We start from the raw sequence: 21,645 nt of genomic DNA, 5'->3' as shown, positions 1-21,645 counted from the left end.
CCTGGATCTCATCATGCCTCTGTTTACAGTAAGCAATTTATAAATGATCATGGACAGAGGCATATGTTAATCTACATCACACTGGTGCCGTCAACAAAATCCAGACTACTGGGCTACTTTTTAGGACAAATGACCTAGTTTCTTTAACATATAAATTTCAAGGGGAAAAAAAAAAGTTAATTAAAAGACTTTTAGATCCACATGTGGATCTTATTTGGATCCTGGTACAAAATGTAAAAAACAAAACAAAAACACAAACACACAACACAAAACCATATTTATGAAACAGTTGGAATTTTGGTCACTGACTGGACATATAATAAAAAACTAATACTTTATTAAGAGTACATAGTTTTAAAAAGAGTTTCTGTATTTTGGAGATGCATATTGGAGTATTTATGGATTAAATGATGTGATGTCTGGGATTTGCTTCAAATTAATATGGCAGCAGACAGACTAATTAATATGGGGTGATAGAAGAAACAGGATTGGTATGAATGGATTGGCACCTGGGGTTCACTAAATTGTTCTGTCTTCTTTTGTATATGGTGAAAGTTTTCCATGGTGAAAAAATTTAAAAATAAAGCAAACATGTCTGGGGTCTTTGTTGCACATTCCTTTACCGAGTTTGTTCTGTAGTGTTAACTCTGAATTCTCAGGGATGTTGTTTCTATCGTTTATTCATCAGATATTTTTGAGCCGCCTTTGCTGACATTACGTAGGCAAGGAAGAAGGTGCTTGCTACCTGCAGTGTATAATCTGTTTGGAAGACCACACACGTGGGCACAGAACAGCTCAAACCAGGGCAGGCATCATTGGGTGGTGAATGGATTACACAGGCTGCAAGCTGTCTCGGGCTTAGATCGCCTTCTCCCACACCCACAGTCTGCATTTCCATCATCTTGTGTTTTCTACATGCAGGGGTTCTTTCTGGAACTTAGAGTATAAAGGGTGTAAAATACAAAGCACTTGGTCTTTTGCATTGAGTTGAATATTCCTTGACTAATAGGCATTTAAAAAATACAGGTTAAAGTATGGCTAGTGTAGAAAATTCTGAAATGCAGGGATCGTTTCTTATCAGTTGGTGTTAACATTTTGATTTCATTCTAGTGGGAAGCCAAAGTTCTAAAAATCATTTATTAATGCCTAAGTATTTCAGGATATGTGTTCAAAATCTCAGGCATTGCCAATCTGGAGGACATTCTCCACAATTTATTATCCACAAATGTCCATTACTTAAGTGCTTATCTACATATGTACATAAATTTTAGTTAGGGTTCTGAATTTTTATAAACACTGTCTCCCCTGTCCATGATTTTTCCAAGTACCTTTGCCAGGCAGCCAACTCTCTGCTGTATTAATATTAGTGATTAGCTTGAGTGGTTTCTTGAGAGCTTGTTCTCACTTTTTCACCATGAAGTCATCTGTGAATCTAGTTTTAGTTAAAGTAATAAACATTTGTTACATGCTTGGAAAAACGTTCTGACTAGACATGAGCTCATCTAAATGTTCACTTTTCACATATCCTGGTGGAAAAGGATATGGATGGAGGGAGAATTATTTTTATTTCCTTTATACATACGGGTGTAAAGTAATTTTCCAAAAACTCATGATATTGTCCCATTTTCTCTTGCTTCCAAAGCCATGATTATCTTAAAGTCTGAGTTAACACAGCTGTCTTTCATTACCTTCAGGGCACAAGCATCACTCCCCCTCTCCCCCCAGTGCCCTCTGAACGTTGAGAGTGTTTTCTGGGTTCAAAGGGAGCCTTCGCCTGGCCTACCTACATTTAGCTCAAGTCCTCCATCCATATAATTGGAAAATGCCATAAAATCAAAATGAGGGGCTGATTTCACAGAGGGACAGGAGAATTATGCCCGTTTGTCTAAATTATTTTTTTCTTTTTTAGAGAGAAACCATGGTTGCTGACCATTCCTATAATAAAAACCCTTCATTATTCCATTAAGCTTTCTACTATTTACATCACTGAGGGTTTTTTTTTTCTAAATTTTTGCTCTGTTGTTATAATTGAGTATGAATATTCTAGTCTTAGGCTAGCTGCATTTGAGACCAGGCACTGTCCAATTGAGGAAATTTCCTGGAATAGTAGTGGAAAAATCACTCTCATAGAGCTCTGTAGAACTTGGTACTACAGAAAATGATGGGGCTGGCTGGACATAGGTGATCTCAGCCAAAGTTTTGCATCTTTATCTGTAAAGAGAAGGTAGGCTTATGTCAATGGTCCATGAACTGGCTGCCCTTTAGGATTTCCTGGGGAATTTAATAACAGAGCTAGGGCCCACCCCTAATAATTCTGATTAATCCATCTGGGTAGGGTCCTGCTTCCTACTACTCCTTTTTAAAGCTCCCCAGATAATCCTAATGTGAAGGAGTCAGGGGTGAGCATCATCTGAGCACCTCCAGGTCACCTGGAGGATGTGTTAAGCGCACAATGCTGAGCCTCACCGTAGAGTTTTCTAGGTAGTCAGTTGGGGTATTTGTATTTCTAACAAGTGCCCAGGCGATGCTCATGCCGCCTGCGAGTCTGGACACCCCTCTTTGAGAACCACCAAATTACATGGTCCCTGAGATTCCTTCCACATCCTGCCTTCTGGGACCGGAGTCTGCTGGCCTGCTGGAGTGGCCCCTTTGTGGGGTCACGTGGCTGCCCCTGACGCATGGCTGGTTGTGTGCTCTGTTTCCTCACTTAGATACCATTTTGCAAGACCCTTGTAACCACCGACCTTAAGGACTGTCTTCTGGAACACACGAGTGGCTTTGAATCCTCTGCTTGATGGTCTGTGCTGCAATCGAACATTTCCTGTTGCTGAAACCCAGCAAGCTTCATGTGGCCAGTCCCTAGGGACCTGTGGGGGAGCAGGGCTTGGTGATTTTTGAAGAATGAAAAACAGAACACTATAAATATTCCTGACAGGGGATTCATTTGCTTTATCTTTATTAGATTGCCCAGAAGGCAATAATTGGTCTCTGGCAACCAGCACTGTGGAGACTGGTTGTAAAATTCCTCTGGCAACAATTGTAGATGCCTAATTTGAATAGAGCAGAACAATCTTTAGAGGTCAGTCTGACTTCAAAGGCTCGTCTGTAGTTTTAACAGCATGGATGGAGGAGGGACTGGGACAGTATTTGAAGTCTTTTTTTCTCCCTCCTTTCCTGCCAGGATGACAAGGATTTGGTGCACGAATTTGTGGTGGCTGAAGGTCTGACGTGTTTGATCAAGGTGGGAGCCGAGGCGGACCAGAACTATCAGAACTACATTCTGAGGGGTAAGTTATGACATCCCTGCTGCAAGGGGGCCTGGCATTGTCTCCAGGAACTTCGATACTGAGAGCTTTTATTTTATTTTATTTTTTTTAACACTTTTTAATTATGTTCGATTAGTTTTTGATGTAGTGTTCAATGATTCATTAGTTGCGTGTAACACCCAGTGCTCACCACCACAAGTACCCATCACCCGGTTACCCCATCTCCCCATCCCCTCCCTCTGTAACCCTCAGTTTGTTTCCCAGAGTCCAGAGTCCATACCAAGAGCTTTCAAAAAGACTTGGCTTATGGAATAAAGTGATAAAGACACTCTATGGCAAAAGATGACACTTATGGGGCGCCTGGGTGGCTCAGTTGGTTAGGCGACTGCCTTCGGCTCAGGTCATGGTTCTGGGGTCCCGGGATCAGGTTCCACGTCGGGCTCCCTGCTCGGCGGGGAGTCTGCTTCTCCCTCTGACCCTCCTCCCTCTCGTGCTCTCTGTCTCTCATTCTCTCTCGCAAATAAATAAATAAAATCTTAAAAAAAAAAAAAAAAAGATGACACTTATATCAGATTTTATCACTTCCTAGTAACTAATTAGTGACAGAGCTAACCTGATTGGTTTTTACCTCACCTCTCTTCCTGGTTATTAAGAAGAAAAAAACCCTACTTCACATTAAGTTCTTGACAATCTCTTTCATTTGGTAAGGAAAAGGCCACACTAAGTGGGCCTGCATTTCAGCAGGAAGTCACCCAAAGCCAAAGAGGCCAATTTATTTCCTGGGGAAAAATTTTTTTTTCCAACTTGGGTTGTTACTGGGAGCGCTTGTCAGAAGCTCACATTCCTCACTGGGTCCTCATGTTTCTGACTCGGTAGGTTTGGGGTGGGTCCAGAACTTGCACTTTAAAGAATAATTCTGAAAGCTATCGGTCTAACTTCCCTCCCTCCCTTACTTTCTTTTTTATAAAGTGAGGCACGTGTTGAGTTTGAAGCAGTGATTGTTGTTCCAGGTCATAAAGTTAATGCTCTTTGGTTATAGTAATTTTGTCCACCTTCATATAAATAATTTTATTTGATCCCATAAAAATGTGACACAGGAGAGCAGGAATTAGTAGGTTGGACTCTAAGAAGTCACTGCTATCAAGTTTTGACTTATCAAAAGAGAGTTTAAATGTAGTTCAATCATCATTTTGTAACTGAAGGATTTGAGACTCAAAGATGTGGAGCAGCTGTCTAAAGGGCATGGTCAAGCGGGGGCTGTGTGCAGACCCCCATGGCACACGTCTCATCCGGGTTTTGTTTCCTCATCTCCATGTTTACCTGCAACCCCACAGCTCCATCTTCCTTGTTCACAGAAGGGGAAAAAGAGTGCTTTGCCTTTTCCCTTGGGTGAAGGCTGAGTATGTGAAATGTGATTTACTACCAAACGTCCGTGGTTAGACTTGAATAAGACAGGCAGAGTGTGTTCCTGTCGTGCTTTACCCTGAGAAGGAGCCTCCTGTTGTGTTACCCAGCACAGCCAATCGCGGCCTTCCCTCTTGGACCCTGCCCCTGGGGAGCCACGGCCGCAAAGAGCGAGCGAGCGAGAGAGAACCTAGGGTTCATGGAGAAAAAAAACTTTAAGGACACATTTTTGAGTCCATGCTAACCATTTCTGTTCTTGATAGATGCAAAATGTGTGCAAGAGAGAGCATTCTTCAGCCTCCTGGTTCCGCTCCACCGCGTTCGGGAGGCTGGGGAGTGTCTCCTTTTGCCCACCTCCCATCTTTTCCTGGGCGTGTGTAGATCCTCGTTACAAGTTGTCAGTAGAGATGGCTTAAGGATGCATTTGATGAGTTCTATCCCCACTGTAATTAAAACATGGAAGCTTCTACGGGGTGTGTAGACAGATGAACCATACACTTTGTCCTGCTATTTCCTCCCAGTGTGGCTGTCTTTGTGACTGAAGGGATTCTCATCCTTAGCTTTCCTTGCACACGAGTCCAACACCTAGAACGGGAAGGCACAGAGATAAGGGTGAGGGAAATTCCTCTAGTTTATTTTCCACCTGGCTGATGGATGTTGATAAGTCGAACCACCTGGAAGGAAAGAAACCTAAAATTACCTTATTCTGAATAGTGGATCCACACGATATGGTTTTGTTTTGTTGTTATGTTTGAAGTATATATACGCACTTCTCTATTGAACTAATATTATAACCATCTACATGTTTATCTTTCTTCTTCTGACCCTTATCTAGGAGCATATATATGTGTTTTTATAGTGTAACACCAGGGTAAACCTCTATATTGATCTACAGCCAAGCTTGGGTTGAAGGGGGATGGCTCTGCTAACTGGGATCAGCCCTTATCAGGAAGGTCATATTTTTTTTTTCTAAGATTTATTTATGAAAGGGAGGGGAGCACAAGGGGAGGGGCAGAGGGAAAGGGAGAGAAAGAATCTCAAGCATATGCCCCACTGGGTGTGGACCCCGATGGAGGGCTCAATCCCAGGACCCTAAGATCGTGACCTGAACTGAAATCGAGAGCCAGCTGCTCAACCAACTGAGCCACCCAGGTGTCCCAGGAAGGCCACATTTTTGTCAGAAGCCCCTTGCAGACCTTTCTTGTAGGTTGGAACCAGGCCACCTGTAGCTGTAAGGGAGGCCAGTGGACAATTTGGCTTCCTGGACTCTAAGAGGAGGCAGCAGAAGAGAAGGGCATGGCTCTAGGGCTGAGGAATGCGGTTACCAGTGTCTGCCACATAGGTGGAGTTAGGAGGAAAGAACTCAGCCCTGCTAAGAAAGCTCTTTTTAGTGAGCAGCCCTGTGGTGGCCCAGTAGGAGGGAGGGAGGGCCTCCCTGCCACGGAGGGAATCGTGCTGGGGCAGAATAAGCTCAGTGGCTGTACAAGGCCCCAAAAGGTGAGCTGTGCAAATTGTGCCTCCTGGTAGGGAAAGATGGTCCCGATGCAGAATACTTCAGTGAGGCTCTCTACCTCAATGCTTCTCATTAAACTGGCGATGGTTATTTTATTTTATTTTATTTTATTTTATTTTATTTTATTTTATTTTATTTTATTTTATTTTATTGTTTTTTTGGCTGTGGTTTATTAATTGGCAGTTGGCAGTATCAGGAAGGTGCCAAAGTCCATTACCAAATGTTTGCGACTCAGAATGCCCAAGCACAACCAGTGGAGAGTCCTTTCGACCATCTGCTGCTTCTCTGTGTGGAAAACACCACTGACAAAAGACCCTTGCTGCAGACACACCTTCCTTACACAGGAGGAGGCTCTGCATTTTCATTGCCACCACCAGGGCCTTGCCTTCAGATCTTTCCTTTCCATCCGTGTTCGTTTACTGAAGGTCAGAGCCTCACTGTGCATTACCTGGAGAATGAGCAAATGCTCGCCCCCATTCAGGTTACTCCGAAATGTTCTGTTTTCCATGGAGTGGAGGTGCCTTTGCATGCCTGCCCCACCTCTGCTAAATCTCAGAAGCCTCAGTGTGAGCAGGGCCGTGTGTGCAAACCTCAGCGCATTGTGATGTATCTGACCAGAGCCCGTGCCAGGAAGGTACCTTCTGAGGGATGTAAAGGACAGATTCCTCAGGGTGTGACTTTTGCGGGTTTTTTTTTGTTTTTTTTTAAAGATTTTATTTATTTATTTGAGAGAGAGCACATGAGAGGGGGGGAGGGTCAGAGGGAGAAGCAGACTCCCTGCTGAGCAAGGAGCCCGATGCGGGACTCGATCCCGGGACTCCAGGATCATGACCTGAGCCAAAGGCAGTCGCTTAACCAACTGAGCCACCCAGGCGCCCTTGTCATCCCCTTTAAAACATAGTTTCATTATATATGTACATTTCTTTTTTTAAAAAGATTTTATTTATTTATTTGAGAAAGAGAGAATGAGAGACAGCACGAGAGGGAAGAGGGCCAGAAGGAGAAGCAGACCCCCCGCTGAGCAGGGAGCCCGATGCGGGACTCGATCCCGGGACTCCAGGATCATGACCCGAGCCGAAGGCAGTCACTTAACCAACTGAGCCACCCAGGCGCCCATGACTTTTGTGTTTTTATATAAGGAAACTATCATTTTTCCTGGCCTGCATGTTGAGTCACCCCTTCCTGACTTTGAAGAACTTCTCTTGTCGGCTTTTTTAGGTTGCAGTCAGCTGCCGGCAGCCACCAGACTTTTGCCATCAAGGACAGCCTTTGAATTGCCTCTTTGTTCAACCTCATTTCAACCATATTACCTTGGGTGAGGTATGGTGAGGCCAGATGCAGATCTGGAGAGAAACTGCAGAGAGTTGGATAGTTTCGTAACTCACAGTTCCTTGGGGAGAACATAGCGTGCCCCACAGAGGCTGCTCAGGAGAAGCATGGGGGTCAGTCACGAGGCAGAGGGAGAGGGCAAGCACCTTTGTTGTGGTTTCCATGGGGAGGAGGTGGTGGGGTGGGGTAAGAAGACTTAGGATGGGCTGGTGTGAATAATTTCTGTGGGCCGTGGGGCGGTTAGGGTGGAAGTATCATGGCACAGAGTGTAAAAGCCCGACATGGCAGGTGGCTGGGGGTGTGCACTTGAGCTTCTGGAGAAGAGCTGACTGACCTCTACCCCTTGCCTCAGAACTGTATCAAGGAGTGGGCATTTGAAAAACAGTATTACAACCCATAAAGTGTGTTGGTTGTCAAACTGCTGTCGGGGAGAGTGTGCCCTTCATGAAGTTACCTTAGGAGCTCTGCTCTGTGGGACCATGTGTGAGTTCCCCAGATCCAAAGGAAACAAGAGCATTTGGAGAACCCAGTGCTTTCCACATCTGCTTTTAGAACTCGATTAATTTATCTTTATTTTTGTCCTCGGCTGTCAGCCTTTTTTTTTTTTTTTTTTTTAAGGCCCATGAATTTGTTGCTTTTAGTAGAGGATGTATCTGCTGAGAGGTAAAGATAGGTTTTGAGTTATGGTGTTAGCCAAGTGCTCTCCAAAAATGTAAGCCGGCTGCTGGGAAGAGGTCGTCTAAATGCATAACATGCAGAAATAATATTTATCTGACTTATTATTCTTGGATGTCTAGCTAATGATCTAAAGTTTTTCGTGATAGCCAGTATTTAATATAAGTCTCCTGTGGAATTTTGTACCTCCCAATTATTCTTATTAAAGTAGGACCTAGAATGGTATACTCCTGGGAACTTTGTGCACACATACTGAGCCTTCACTGTGGGCCCCGTCAGGCCCTGGGGATGTGACCGTGAAACCAGCGGGCCCTGGTGAGACTTCCTGGGGGGTGCTGTGCACGGGCCACTTCACATGTTGTGTCTCCTACGCCTTAGATATTTAGAGAACACATATATAGGTGATCTGCCTTGGGGCCGGGGGTGGGGAAAGAGAAAGAGATGAGTAGAATCAGTGAGACCAGCTGCCTTTTCTGGCTGTACTTCAAGGGAAGCTGCTTCTTAAGGGCTAGTTTTACAGGGAGAAATTCAATTTGATCATTTCACCTAAAGCAAAGTCCCCATTAATCATAAAACACCTCCATCACTATCACTAGCTGGATAAGGTCTTAGAACTACTGTAGCTAAGCCCTTTCATTTTAGGAGAAAACTGCAGATATTTTATTTGTCCCTATAATGCATCTTAAAAATGGTTTAATGCCTGTCAACATTTAAAAATTGGAACATTTGACCTAAAAAAAAAAAAATCCAGATTTCAGGTTTCTTTGGGAAAACCGGAACCAGAGAATTTCAATGCCTTGCCAAATATCACTTAACTATATTCCACTCTGGGGGAAAAAAAAATGCCTTCCATCTTAGGGGATCTCTTAATGAGGTTCAAGACTCCTGGCCAGGAAGTTTTTGTCGGCATCGGCATCACCAGGAACAGATACATTATAGACGGCATGGAAAGATATTTGTGATCTTAGGAGGTGGTGGTACAGAATGATCAAATGGTGTTTAAACCAAAATCCTCCATCCTGGGAAGACTCAGAAGTTTGTCTTTTGGCATTTCAAAACAAAGGAGGAGGGTAGAGGTTTGGCTCAGACTGCAGACAGGGAGTGTAGGGAGGGGCCCAATCTGGCCCCAAGGTGGTAGGGTTGGGAGCAGAAGTGGGGAGCTGCTCACTTCCTGAGCCAAGCTCAGGTCCTTGGCTACTGTGTTTTCTACTGAACAGCCTGGCCTGACTCTCTATCCCCTTACACTGGTCCTGGGGTGCCCCTGACCTGTCTGGGAGGAACCTTCCTCTCCTGAGATGAGCTCTTCAGAGTGCTCAGTCAGGACTTAAGGGATCATCAGTCATGGTGGCCACACAGCTAGGCTTTGATGTGGATGACATAAGCACACAAGTGTCTGGGTGGGGGTCTGTCACCAGCCCCTGGGCATTGAAGCCAGTGTCAGTGATGGAGCTCTTCCTCACTTGATGTCCCTCCTCATGCTAAGTCTGTGTGACAGGGACAGTTCTAGTAGGGAATCGTGTTGGCTGGCATGCATTGACAGCCCATGAAGCTAAACTGAACTGGCGGGTATTTTGTTTGCCCAGTAGAGTATGGTAAAATTTTTTTCAATAGTTGTGAACATTTAAAAATTGGGAGATTTGGACGTAAAATTACGGATTTCTGGCTTCTTTTGAAAAACTGGAAGCTCAAGCCCACACAGGGTCCTCATTGCTACGTGGCCATCATTAGCTAGAGTTAGAAAAAGCTGTTGCCTTGACATGGGGCACATGGGCTCTGTTTACCTCCGCTTCCACCACTCCTTTTTGTGTTGCTCCTGGGTTATTCCACCCATTCTGTTGCCTCTGTGCCCTGTAGGCATGTAAGTTTGAAATCTCTGACTGATGACATCACAGTTGGTGAAACAGGAGTACAGTGAAATAAAGTGGATGAGTCTAATTCTGTCACAGCTGGGCATAAGTTGTGCATAATGTCGTTGCTACTTTGTGAACTTGGATCTCAAGTCAATAATGAGTAAGTGTTTTTATTCTACTGCACCCCAGCATTTCTCAATAGGTGCAGAGCTCAGCACTGCCCTCTGCCTTCTCCCCGGCCCAAGTCCTTACATGAGTATTATCTAGGGAGAGAAATCTTGTCACCACACAGATAGGGGCATCCTCCAGTGTGAATGGCCAAGCTTGGGAAATAGAGGCTGGGAGTAGAGTAGGTAGAGCTGCTGACTGAGGCCAGAGCATGTTGATAAGACTGCCGTTGGAAACTTGCTACATTGGTTGCACTTGTAATGTGACAAAAGCAAGGCTTTTATCTCCGTCCCAAATCCTGTGTCTTGGGCTCTGCTGCTGAAAGTCCTTATTGTCCACTAATCAAAGGAGGGTCCAGGTGTGTGCCAGAGATGAGAATGTCCGTGTCAAGGCTAGTGGATTGGCAGCAATCTCAGATGGATGTGTCAGAAAAGAAAACTGAGTAAAACCAAGTGATGTACATATTTTTCTTAAAACAAATAGCCTTTTGGGCACCTGGGTGGCTCAGATGGTTAAGCGTCTGCCTTCGGCTCAGGTCATGATCCCAGGGTCCTGGGATCGAGCCCCACATCGGGCTCCCTGCTCGGCGGGAAGCCTGCTTCTCCCTCTCCCACTCCCCCTGCTTGTGTTTCCTCTCTCACTGTGTATCTCTCTGTCAAATAAGTAAATAAAATCTTTAAAAAAATAAAAAAATAAATAGCCTTTTATAATTTTTTATTGTGCAGTTTGTGAACACACCATTGTATGGAAAGCAAATGGCATACAAAGGAAAGAAAAAGGTAAAAATCACCCATAGTCCTATTAAAGATAAAAAACATTTTCTACCCACACATGTTCATGCCTACTTCATACATGCCTTTTACAAAAATGAAGTATCCTTTAAGTATGCTGTCCAGCTGTGTCAAGTCTGGCAGTGGCTTGAAAATGACCTTGGAAGCTGGCTTTGTGACATCTCTTAGACCTTGGTACAATGATTTCACTGCTTTCAACGACAGCTTCCAGGGAGATAGTACCTACTTTATTAGGAGTGTTGTGAAGGTTCAAGGGCTCATAGAAACGCCTGGATTGTAGCTATGACAGTTATTATCAATAATAATCAATGATATCAATGCAGCAACTACCTGTTGTAGGCTGAAGTGTGTACTTCCCCCAAACTCATATGCTGCAGTCCTAACCCACAGGATCTCAGAATATGGCTGTGTTTAAAGATGGGGCCTTTAAAGAGGTACTTAAGATGAGGTCATTAGGGTGGACCCTAATCCAGTATGACTGGTGTCCTTATCAGAAGAGGAGATAAAGATAGACCTGTGCAGGGGGAGACCATATGAAGACGCAGGGAGAAGACAGCCATACACAAGCCAAGGAGAGAGGTCTCAGAAGGAACCAACCGTGTGGATACTTCAATCTTGGACTCAAAGCCTCCAAAACTGAGAAATTTCTGCTGCTTACATCCATAGTCTGTGGTATTTGTTACAGCAGCCTGAGCAGACTTACACACATCCTAGACCATAACCCTCTGGGGGCTACTTGTCTATTACCTAGGGTGAAAGTTTGGAGGATAGGGTTGTTGTGTTAGAAGGTACGTACATTTATATCTTGTTTGGGATTGAATCGTTGTCCTGAGAAAGGATAAGGGAATTGATGCTCCCACCTGTGTTCCTTTCTGTTCATTTACTCCAGGCCTGGGGTGATCATTCTCTCTAACCTTTGTCACTCCTGGTGGTTAGGGCACCCTTATTACTACCAATGAATTATAATACTCCTTTCTAAAAAGTGGTTTGTAATTTTGGTTGTCACCATGTTTAATCTGTTGATTAATTTGGGAAGAATTGACGTGTGTTTGAAAATTCAAAACTATTGCTTACATGTACTTCTGTGTCTCAGGACAAAGCCTTTTAAAGAATATAACTTCTATATGTGTTCATCTGACTCTTGTGTGAGATGTCCATTTCCTTTGCCTTGGTTACAGAATTTTATGTATATTCCTCCTTGGTGTTTTTGTATTTATTCTTGTTGGTCTCATTTTTTAATTGGGCCTGACATATGCCACATGATGGAGTGAGAAGATTCTCTTGGGGCCCTTTCTTATTTACTTGTTGTGCAAATTGGGTTTTGGAGTGTTAGCTCCTGAGAAGGGTCTTTCTCACCCCATCCCTGCCCTTGGGTGTGTTTTGCTTCAAACAGGGAATAATCTGTATCTGGGGCCTCGGTTCGGTTCCTTGTTTGTAGCAACTGCTTCATGAAGATGATGAGGGAGAGTTAGCTCCTCTCCCTCTGTGTTTACATGTTTGAATCTTTTCTTAGACTGGTGGCCTGCCTGGTGGAGATTTGGTCTGTGGGTTCTGGCCTTCACCAGCCAGCTAGGGTAGGTGGGCCACTTGTAGATGGAGGACATGGTCTTATGTTTCGTTTGTTTCATTTTTCTCTGTGTTGAAACCTTTGCTGTTGGTGTCTCATGATCTCTGGGGCCTGGCTGTGTCTGACCTCAGCCTGACCTTTCTGCTCACCCCCTTGGCATGCTGTTGGTGATGTGGCCTCCAGGTGGAACCAGCCTCACTGCTGAGGATTTGGGTCAGGGGCAGGAAAGCCGTAACCCGTCCTGCTTGGGGAGGAAGGCTGAGTTCCTCTTGTGGCTGCTGGTGGTGTATGGGGGCAGAAGTGCCACCCCAGAGGGCTTTGAGTGTCCCATCTGTGGCCCCTCTTGTCATCCTGCCACCACCACCCTGCATCAGGCCTGCACCCCTTTTTAAAAAACTGAGAGAACAGCTAAGAGTTACACTTCTGTCCTCCCTCTTCCAGCCAGTTTGGGCACAGAGGCCAAAAATGGGCTCACACTCGGGCCGTTCACATCTCTCCCTTGTCCTGCCCAGATCATGGGGTACCGTGGGTTGGCTCAACTTTTCTCCATGACCTTCTACAACATTGCATTTCCCAAAAGAGGGCATTAGATGCTGGGTGCAGCCCTCCTCTTGGACCTGCTGCAGTCTCTGGTGTATGTGGATGGACCTCCGCATCAGTGACATGTGGTTGGCCCCCCCTCCACTTGGGGCTTGTGGAATCTCTTCTCCACTGGTGCTTCTCATTGGTTCTCTGGGTAGATTGGTAGGAGGGTGCTTTGGAGGCTGCTTGTTGTGGTGCTGTTTTTTTCTGGAAGTGCTAAGTTATTGAATCCTCCTTGCTTGTGGCCTGTGCCCTGGCATAGCCTCAGTCTGTCAGATCTGGACAGGACAGTCTGTCAGGACAGGAAAGCAGTGGGTCAGGAGGATGAGGGAACTCTCGCCTGAGGATGTAAGGAGAGGCCAGAGCTGGGTCCTGACCTTTGTTGGGACAAAGCGCCCTTTGTTTTCCCTCTGAGTGCTCAAGTGAGCACAGAGGAAGGGACTGGGAGAGACCCCAGGTGAGGCAGGTGACATGTGGGACCCTGAGCCCCTCACCACATTTGGCAGCCAGTAGGATATTTGCCTTCAGTTTCTAACTCTACATGGACACTTGGCCTTTAACAGGACTTTGATTTTCCCTCTAACCCCTCTTCCAAAGTGCTTTTCCCCCCTGTAATTAGAGAATGTTTGTTTCCTGGTAATTTTGCATTTAGAGTTTAGGGTTAATAAGGCTTTTCTTTCAAGCTTTAATTTTCCTAAAGTAAAAATCAGTTATTAATACTGTTGAATATAGCAAGCATTAAGTAATAGCAGAAACACTTCGTGTAGAGCAGTCTTTATAAAGCAGTAGACAGCCAGGTCTGCCTGGGAAACATTATTTCCAACCCAGAGCATCATGAGGCCAAATCAGGCGACCATTTTTATTTATAGAAATGGTAGACTTGAATGGTTTTACGTAATATTAGTATCATCATTGAATCTTGATTAATTCCCAGATGTATTAGATACTTCTTTAAAATTTGCCTTGCACTTTAGATAGAATTACAGCCCTCCCGAAGTTCAGGCCAGTTTGCAGACCAAACAAAACACAACAAAAAACCCCTTGAAATGTTGTGCTGTCATGTCCCTGAGTCCTTCAATCTAAACCGTATCAGTCAGAGTGTCAGCCAAAGAGATTCTCCAGAATGTTCCTCTCCACCAGAAACCTCCATCTTCTTCATTTTATCTGAGATGAGATAGAAGAAAGAAAAGCAGAGTTACTTGGCCATTCCCATGTGTGGAATTTTCCACGACCAAATCTCACTGCTGTGTGTTCATGAGGAATTTTTCTGCTCTGTTCATATGGAAGATGTGCCTCCTCACTCCGTCCTTCTCTCCTTGCTCAGAAGACTTTTCCCAAGGAACTGCAGGCTAGGGCTACCTTCAATCATAATGGTTATTTCCTTGGCTCTAACTTTATCTTACACGTGATCTTCTTTTTTAGGACTTCTTACAAATGCATGCTTTTAATAGCACAGAATGTCTTCTGCAAATTATAAACCTAGCCTCAAACATGGATTAAAATTATCTTCTTGCCTGGAGTTTACTGGGGAGACGTTACTCGCTGTGTTCATCGGTTGCTGTGGAGTTTTGAGAGCTCTTGGTAGGTTGGCCAGCCTCCCAGCAGGATGCTGCTCTTTCTTCTGCCATCCTTGCGCACAAGGTCCCCAGCCCAGGTCACTCTGCAGTGCCCCAGACCTGCAGAGCCAGCCATGTCCTGGGTGTCCCGAGTGTACCTTGTCCAAATCCAACCCATCTTCACACTTCGGTCAGTACCCCCACAGCTCCATTCATCCTGTCGGTGAAGAGCAGATCTCCATCATATTCAGGACCACTGCCTCCTCGACCCCTGGTCTCTCTCTCACTCTCTGGATCCTCAATCCCCAAATCTGGACTTCTCTGCCCCTCACTCCCTTTCAAGTGCCTTCATCTTTTTCATTCCCGGTTCTGGTTTCTGACTTCAGATCATCATTTGCTTCTTCCTGATCTGCTACACCAGCCTCCTGACTAGTCTCTCTGCTTTCCCTCTTGGCTCTCCTTGGTCCAGCTTGTACCCTGTTGCCTGGGTTGACCTTCTGCCCTGCTGATCTGGTCTCCTCAGTCCTTGATGTAGATCCTTCAGAGACTCCTCTCAGCCTCAGGATGAAGCCCTCGCTTTTTTGTGTGGGTAGCGCCCACCTTGATCCTGCTGGGTATATCTGTCCAGTCCATTTCGGTGCTCTCTCTGACCTGGGCATCTGCCTGGGAGGCCCTTCCTCACCCGCTTCACACTTTATCCCTTGCTTCCTGCTCCAACTGAGGATGGGGCTTACATACAATATTCTGCGGGAGAACTTCCTTTGCCCCTGAGATTTTGGTCCTGACATTTACCTCACTGATAATATTTGTTGAGCATGCGCTATGGCCCAGAGACCCTAGGCTACTTCTGTGAATGATACTTGGCTGCCTGTGTGTCCGTTTCCATCCTTGATGCCAGGCATATTTTAGGAGTTCAGCAAACATTGCCTGAAGGAGGGGATACATGAATAATAGAATGTCTGCAGGGAAGAGAGCTCATGACTCCCAAGGAAGCTGCCAGTTTGTGCTAAGAGTTTGAGAGAGCTCCATTCTGCTACTCTTGAAGCTTTAGCCCAACAGATCTCTTGTTCCTGAAGCACTATAGCATGAGTCGATTTGTTTGTAGTACTTAAAAAGAATGTCAAGTTACTGAATTTTCCTTTTGATAATTTTGCTGGTTCAGTAGGTCAAGGTGGTGTATATTTTGATTTTAAATATGCCATGATTTCTACAGATAAAATACATGCAAAGTGGATTTTATTGTATAACCTGTTTTGTATCTCAAGGAATTAGTTACATGCCTCTGAACCAGATATACCATGAGTTCCTTGGTGACAGAAATAATGTCGTCATAGCCTTTGTGGCCCCTGCTCTAGCCTGCTGCTTGATGCCTCGTTAGATATTCAACAGATACTTGATGAAAAAAATGAATCAGTGGGAGGGGGAGCTCTGTATTGGTCTTAGTATTTTATGAGTGATTATAGTTAGCCTATGCTTTATATCGAGAACCGTGCACACAGGATCTGAAGATGTGAAGCGGTGAGACAGTAGTATTATGGTAAATGATGAAATGTGATTTAGAGGGTTTTCATTTGCTTTGGTTTTTTATATTCTCATGATCTCAACCACGTTATCTCCTGATTCCTGTGCCTTGCCTCTCCTTTCTCCAGCTCCTTAAAATCCGATTCCCCCAAAGCCATTCCTATGCTAGTTTGGCCTGACTCATTTCTGGAACCACTTCCTGCGGGCACACCATCATCTCTGCCCCCAGTGCCTTTTTGGCTCCAGTGTTCCCTGAAATAGTACTGGGGCACCCTGATCGCCCCACAATTAGAGCTCCCTCCCTTTTCCTTCCAGGTAACCCTTCCTTGGAGCTGGGCTCGAGCCTGCAGGGGTTTAAGTGGGGGATAAGTTGTAGATGTAGTTAGATAAATAAGGGTTTGTTTTTGGAGGAAGGGACAAAACTGTTGCTTTTAAAGGCAGATTAGGAGCAATGAGTAGGAGTTATAAGAAAGTGGTTTTTGACTGAAGACAAACTTCAAGAACAGAGTTGGAAAATTAGTTTATTTCCCTTGCCAACATAAACTGATCAGTGGTGACTTTCTGGAGCATTCTGTTGAGGATTCTGAAGCCACATCCAGCATCAGCAGAAAAGAGTGCCACAACTGATTAGTGAAGTCTGTCAACAGCCTGAGAGGTGGGGAATGAATAGGAATACTATATATGGTATTTGTTTATTCTGGGGAATACTGGGGATTTTCAGAATGTTTGTTGAGTTGATTTCAGACAGGTGGGTGGCAATTTTCTAACCACAGAACATACTATTTCGTGTTGGGAATGCTCCAAAAGAGAGCAGATGACCTGTTAAGGTTATAAGGCTTGGGGAATGGTGAAGCTGGATGACTTCTAAGACCGCTTCCAGCTCTAAGATTCTGTGACTCTCAGTAAAATATAAAAAGCCAATGGGGGATGAAAGCAGAGCTTCTTGGCTCTTCTTCTCCATGCTCTGTGTTAGTTGCTATATAAGATCCCCAGCTTATCACCGAGCTTATACTGTCCTGGTTCAGCTTCAAAGAAGGCCACCTGGTTGCATGACACAGAGCCCAGCCAAGTCACTGCAGAGGAAGATCAACTGCCCATAGTCATTAAGGGGCTAATGTTCATGTTAATCTACAGAATTTCAGAGGACTACCACAGCTGAATATTGGTTTATACCTAGAAATTCATAGGTACATGGTGAGGTCAGGAGCACAGGAGACAATGGTCAGTTTGCTGCTCCTTCAGAGCTTGAGGACCAGGAGCCAAGAGGGGATGCATGGGTCAAAGCAAGGTAGGGCTGGAGAAGCAGGTTGGTGGCCATGGGGAGAGTGCCCACAGGCTGGGCAAACTCTTGCTGCCTTCCTGACTTTCCTTAGTATCTACTCACACTACCAATGTGGTCTAAATAGTTTCTCTCCCCGTGTGCATTTTCCTACCCTACACCTTTTCCCATATTTTCTTCCTGTCTTTTTCAGCTCCTCAGGTCTTAATTGGAAGGTAGCACAAAGATTGACCTCTCCCAAGTTTTAGATTCCATTGCTTTTTGTCAGTTGGTGGTCCCAATTTTTCTATGGTTAGAGGCCTCAATAAATAAAGATGGGCCAACTGGTTCATTCATTCATTCATGTGACTTGATTAAGTTATGAGTCCATCACTTTGGGGTCTGAGTATCAGGTAGCAGAGAACAATACAAACTGAAGTTACAAGTTGTGCTATTAAGTCCATGAATAAGGCGTTAAGGAGAGCAAGCTGAGAATTTAGTAGGGGAAGGGACGTGCACACTATGATAGGCAGAATTTTAAGATGGCCCCTGTGATTATGATGCATGTGTGATTAGGTTACATTACATGGCAAAGGTGAAAGGATTTTGCAGACGTAATTAAAGTCCCAAATGAGTTGAGTTTGCATCTGTTTAAAGGGAGATTATCCTGGGTGGGATGAGCCTAAACAGGTGAACCCTAAAAGAGAGTCTAGAAGTCAGAGAACTCTCCCTTCTGATCTTGAAAAAGCATGTTGCCATGAGTTCTCCAGCTGCAAGGAAATGAATGCTGCCAACAACCACATAAGCTTGGAAGGGGACCCCAAGCCTCAGATGGGACCACAGTCCCAGCTGACACCTTGATTGCAGCCTTGTGAGACCCTGAGCAGAGGACCCAGCTAAGCTGGGCTTGGATTCCTGCCCCATGGAAATTGTGAGATAATACGTGTTGTTTTAAGCTGCTAAGTTTGTGGTGGTTTGTTCTACAGCAGCAGAAAACAAATTTGGTCACATACAAAAAATCACAATGCAAAGCCATCTGGACATGCTAAAAGTGGTACAAAATACCTTGTCAACACACAAGAGGCAGAGGTCTCTGGTGGGGAGTTAGAGAAAGGTTTCATGAGGTCACCGATGTCTTATTTCCTACCTTGGCTTTTTAGGCAAACACATGCTATCCATTCAAGTTGAATTCCCCTCCGTGGCCCTGCTGCTGCTTGTGTGTGATCCTCTCCCGCGGTCTGCTCTGACCCCTTACTTGGTGGTGGGCAAACTCTTGCTGCCTTCCTGACTTTCCTTAGTATCTACTCACACTACCAATGTGGTCTAAATAGTTTCTCTCCCCGTGTGCATTTTCCTACCCTACACCTTTTATTCCCATATATTTCCAAGGTCCTTCCATCTATTCCCGTGGGGAGCTGTGCCTGGCCAGCATGTGAGCCGGTGGTTGCTGTTACACTCCTCCAGCTGAAGGGGAGAGGTGTAGCATCGTCTGAGTCATCTAGTCTAAATTAGGTTTTCTGACTAGCACTAAGAAATAAATATAATTGGGTCTCTCAATTTTGGTGATGTCCAAACCCATTCAAGTAAAGGGCTCTTTGCTGTACACAAATGAGTCACTACAGAAGGTGATTCAGAAAAAAATTCAGTATTTCTGGTATGCCAGTGTCATGAAAAAACATGGTGGTATTACTAAGATTGGGCTGAGTTTTAGGAAAAAAAAGGGAAGTTCCTAAGCAATCACTTGGGTCATCTGGGAGTGAGCTTGCTGGTGAAGTCTGACATGGGTAACTGGGGCACAAGGGCTCTGGGGCAAGTCTTGCTCCTCTCCAAAGATGGTTTTGGCTCATCTTTCCTTGTATCCACACCATTTGCTCCTTCACGTGTTCACACATCCGGCACGTGTCCTGTGCAAGGGAACTACAGTGGTGGGGGGAGGGCTCCAGCTGAGGCCCCTCACCACAAGGAACTTGGCAGTGGCCTTAGGATAGGAGCCATTGAGTAAGGATGGACATACAAAAAACATTGTATTAAGTTAGGTTTGGGATGAAAATCCTGAAATCATCATGTTTTCTTTCCTCAACTTTGCTTGCATCAGCATTATGTTTCCAAAGGTGGTTGATAAATTGTAAGTAGTTCAGTTCTATACGATCCATTTCAAAGACATAGGAAACCGTTTTTCCTACCGTTTTTCCTCCTCCTTGCTCAGTCCTTCAAGATGTTTGCTTTTCATAATTCAGCTTTTCTTTTTTTTTTTTTACAGAATCAGCTTAATGTATCAGCTTTCATGAGAATTTCATAAAACATGAAATGTACTTGAATCAACTATTTTCATGTACACAAAACATAACACAAAGGCTTTTAGGCATTATCGGGCTTGAAAATATATATGTGAGTGAATGGTTTTGTTTCTGAACTTCATGTGGATTACAAAATCCCTGTTGTATCAGTTCTAGTCCTAATGAGAAAGGTGCTTGCAACCAAGAATGGCTAACAGTTTTGTAAATTATAGTGAAGATGGTAGTAACCTTCCAGACGTATGAAGTGGCATAGTCATTTCCCCATCTGCTTGGACAAGCAGGTATTTTGTGGAGGCTGCATCTGGATTCTGTGGCTTTGGGGAAGGGAACAAGAGCTGATTGGCTGCTCTTCCAGTACCTGATGGAGGGTTCTCTGGGAGCATTTTCCAGCCTAAGGTCCTTCCATCTATTCCCGTGGGGAGCTGTGCCTGGCCAGCATGTGAGCAGGTGGTTGCTGTTATACTCCTCAAGCTGAAGGGGAGAGGTGTAGCATCGTCTGAGTCATCTGGTTTAAATTAGGTTTTCTGACTAGCACTAAGAAATAAATATAATTGCTCCTAAAAAGGGATTTATTTAAAAGGTACTGAACGTGCACTGAGTGTTCTCGAATCTGCCAACTCTTGAGAGGTGGTAACAGTGCAACCTGTCTTGTAACCTAATGGACTCCTTGAGTAAATTGACTAGTGCTTCCCTCGTCATTCTTCATGTTGGCAGGGCACTACCGGGGGAAATGGTTTGGGGCTGTTTTTCCCCATGCACCTGATAGGGAGGGTGGGCAAGCCCACTGTCTCTGTCAGCATCTGGGTCTTCTGTCACGTGAGTGCAATGCGGTCTCCTGAAAGTTGCCACATGAGCACGTTTAGGGCATGTTCATTTTCCTGGCATATGGCCATGGAAGGGAGAAAATATATCACCAAGTGGGGAAGATGGACTCCACTCTGGCTCTGTGAAGGGGCGTACACGGACTGGACTCTGGAAGTATCTGAATCTACTGGGTCTTTGACCTCTTTGTGCATGATAACCCTTCTTTCTGCCTCCCCCTCCTCCTTGGCTTACTGCAGGCTTCCTTTTACCCACTGACACCTTTTCCATGACCCCCTTCTGTGATGCCTTCTGGGGAGCCCTTCCTAAAGCTGTCTGCAGGTGTGGCCTTCCTACCTCATAGAATATTTGTAACTATTTGTCCCTTTGTCCTTCCCCACCTCAGGCAGGGTCCTCCTTAAGAAGCAGACCCTCTTCCTTACTCGTACTTCTGTCCCACTCTGAACAGGTACCTCCTGCAGTGCCTGGTGTCTGCGAGGCCCTTCATCAAAGGAAGGCTACTGACCAGATGATGTTGGGGGAGAGCAAATCTGCAACAAGGATAAGGCAGAGAGTCCTAGAATCAAAAGTTAGGAAAACAGAAAGACACACATAAGATGAATGTGGCTGGGGCACCTGGGGGGCTCACTCGGTTGAGCATCCAGCTCTTGATTTCGGCTTGGGTTGTGATCTTGGGGTTGTGGGATCGGGCTCCAGGCTCAGCATGAGTCCGCTTGTCCCTCTCCCTCTGCTCCTCCCCCAGCTCCCAGCTCCTCCCCCAGCTCCCACATGTACTCTCTCTCAAATAAAATCTTAAAAAAAAAAAAAAAAAGATGGGACGCCTGGGTGGCTCAGTCGGTTAAGCGTCTGCCTTCAGCTCAGGTCATGATCCCAGGGTCCTGGGATCGAGTCCCGCATCGGGCTCCCTGCTGCGCGGGGAGCCTGCTTCTCCCTCTGCCTCTGCCTCTCTCTCTCTCATGAAAAAATAAATAAAATCTTTAAAAAAAAAAAAAAAAGATGAATGTGGCCCTAGCCAAAACCATGTCTATGCACATGTGGACAGTTAG

General features: G+C 45.0%; 1 protein-coding gene across 7 annotated transcripts in view; it reads left to right on the top strand.

The window, feature by feature from the left end:
• Nucleotides 1-21,645, top strand: part of FHOD3 (formin homology 2 domain containing 3) — a 456,888-nt gene that overhangs the window by 196,365 nt on the left and 238,878 nt on the right. For all 7 annotated transcript variants that reach the window (XM_045886817.3, XM_045886815.3, XM_054510321.2 and 4 more), the window contains one exon: nt 3,182-3,287. In XM_045886817.3, coding sequence (XP_045742773.1) covers nt 3,182-3,287 — 106 coding nt within the window. The remainder of the gene's footprint in view (nt 1-3,181; nt 3,288-21,645) is intronic.

This window comes from Mirounga angustirostris, unplaced genomic scaffold, assembly GCF_029215605.1.
Source record: "Mirounga angustirostris isolate CCGP_5_RB_7025 unplaced genomic scaffold, mMirAng1.0.hap1 SCAF_14, whole genome shotgun sequence".
NCBI classification, from domain to species: Eukaryota; Metazoa; Chordata; class Mammalia; order Carnivora; family Phocidae; genus Mirounga; species Mirounga angustirostris.
Note: the sequence above shows the minus strand (reverse complement) of the source record. Positions and strands in the feature narration are given on the sequence as shown.